This window comes from Cebus imitator, unplaced genomic scaffold (genome assembly GCF_001604975.1).
Source record: "Cebus imitator isolate Cc_AM_T3 unplaced genomic scaffold, Cebus_imitator-1.0 Scaffold30, whole genome shotgun sequence".
In the NCBI taxonomy this organism is placed as follows: Eukaryota; Metazoa; Chordata; class Mammalia; order Primates; family Cebidae; genus Cebus; species Cebus imitator.
Window position 1 is genome coordinate 303476 of NW_016107345.1, and position 1330 is coordinate 304805.

The 1330-nt window shown below is 38.3% G+C and overlaps 1 protein-coding gene across 4 annotated transcripts in view; it reads right to left on the bottom strand.

Moving 5' to 3' along the window:
* Positions 1-1330, bottom strand: part of PIK3CB (phosphatidylinositol-4,5-bisphosphate 3-kinase catalytic subunit beta) — a 182873-nt gene that overhangs the window by 105831 nt on the left and 75712 nt on the right. For all 4 annotated transcript variants that reach the window (XM_017523692.2, XM_017523694.2, XM_017523693.2 and 1 more), the window contains one exon: positions 575-800. In XM_017523692.2, coding sequence (XP_017379181.1) covers positions 575-800 — 226 coding nt within the window. The remainder of the gene's footprint in view (positions 1-574; positions 801-1330) is intronic.

Here is a 1330-nt window from a genome sequence, read left to right on the forward strand (position 1 = left end):
TGTAATCCCAGAACTTTGGGGGGCCAAGTCAGGCAGATCGCAAGGTCAGGAGTTCAAGACCAGCCTAACCAACATGGTGAAACCTCATTTCTACTAAAAATACAAAAATTAGCCAGGCGTGGTGGCGCATGCCAGTAATTCCAGCTACTCAGGAGACTAAGGGAAAAGAATTGCTTGAACCTGGGAGGCAGAGGTTGCAGTGAGCCGAGATCGCGCAACTACACTCCAGCCTGGGTGACAGAGTGAGACTCTGCCTCAATAAAAAACAAAACAAAACATTAGACAAGAGACCTAAACAAAAAATTTTTTTTTAATTTTAAAAAAAGAGAAAAAAAAAAATATACTAAACATAAACCTTTGGATCCTATGGCAATATCATATTACTAGAGGAGTTTCTAAACATTTACTCTTTAATTTCTATACTTACCTTATCGCAAACTGGCAAAAATTTACCAATCAGCAGTGGTCCATGGACCACACTTTGAAAAGCAATGTCTTAAATATAACTTACTACATGTTTACAGACATAAAAATAGTTATATTAAGAATTCATACTAAGAATTTTTAATATTACCTTTTCCTATAAGGACTCCAATTTTTGAGTCTAATTTTTCCCCTGGATCACAACTTCTTGTCACTAATTTGAGAACTGGAAGAAAAGGTCTGACATCACAGAGTCTTCGTGTTTCATCTTCAAGCTCCTCATATACAGCAGTCTGATTCACACATGCAAACATATAGGAGTCAATTTCCATAAGGAGGTTGAACATTGGGTAATTGTGAACTTGCTTCCATAACATCTATGAGAAAAAAATGGTAAGACATTTTCTGGAATGGAAACGCTTGTTCAAGTGTACAAAGATATAAAGATGTTCACTGCAGCACTGTCTGTAAAAATTAAAAACTATGGACAAATCAAATGTTCAGTAAAAAGGACTAGTTAAATGAATTACAGAATATTACAGAACTGTGAAAATAAGTAATAGAAATATACTCAGAAGAATATAAAAAATAGAAATTCATTCTGAAATGGAAAACCATACAAAATATTTTTTTCTTAAAATACCAAATTATAAGAGTGTATAGCCGGGCGCGGTGGCTCACGCCTGTAATCCCAGCACTTTGGGAGGCCGAGGCGGGTGGATCACAAGGTCAAGAGATCGAGACCATCCTAGTCAACATGGTGAAACCCCGTCTCTACTAAAAATACAAAAAATCAGCTGGGCATGGTGGCACGTGCCTGTAATCTCAGCTACTCAGGAGGCTGAGGCAGGAGAATTGCCTGAACCCAGGAGGCGGAGGTTGCGGTAAGCCGAGACCGCGCCATTGC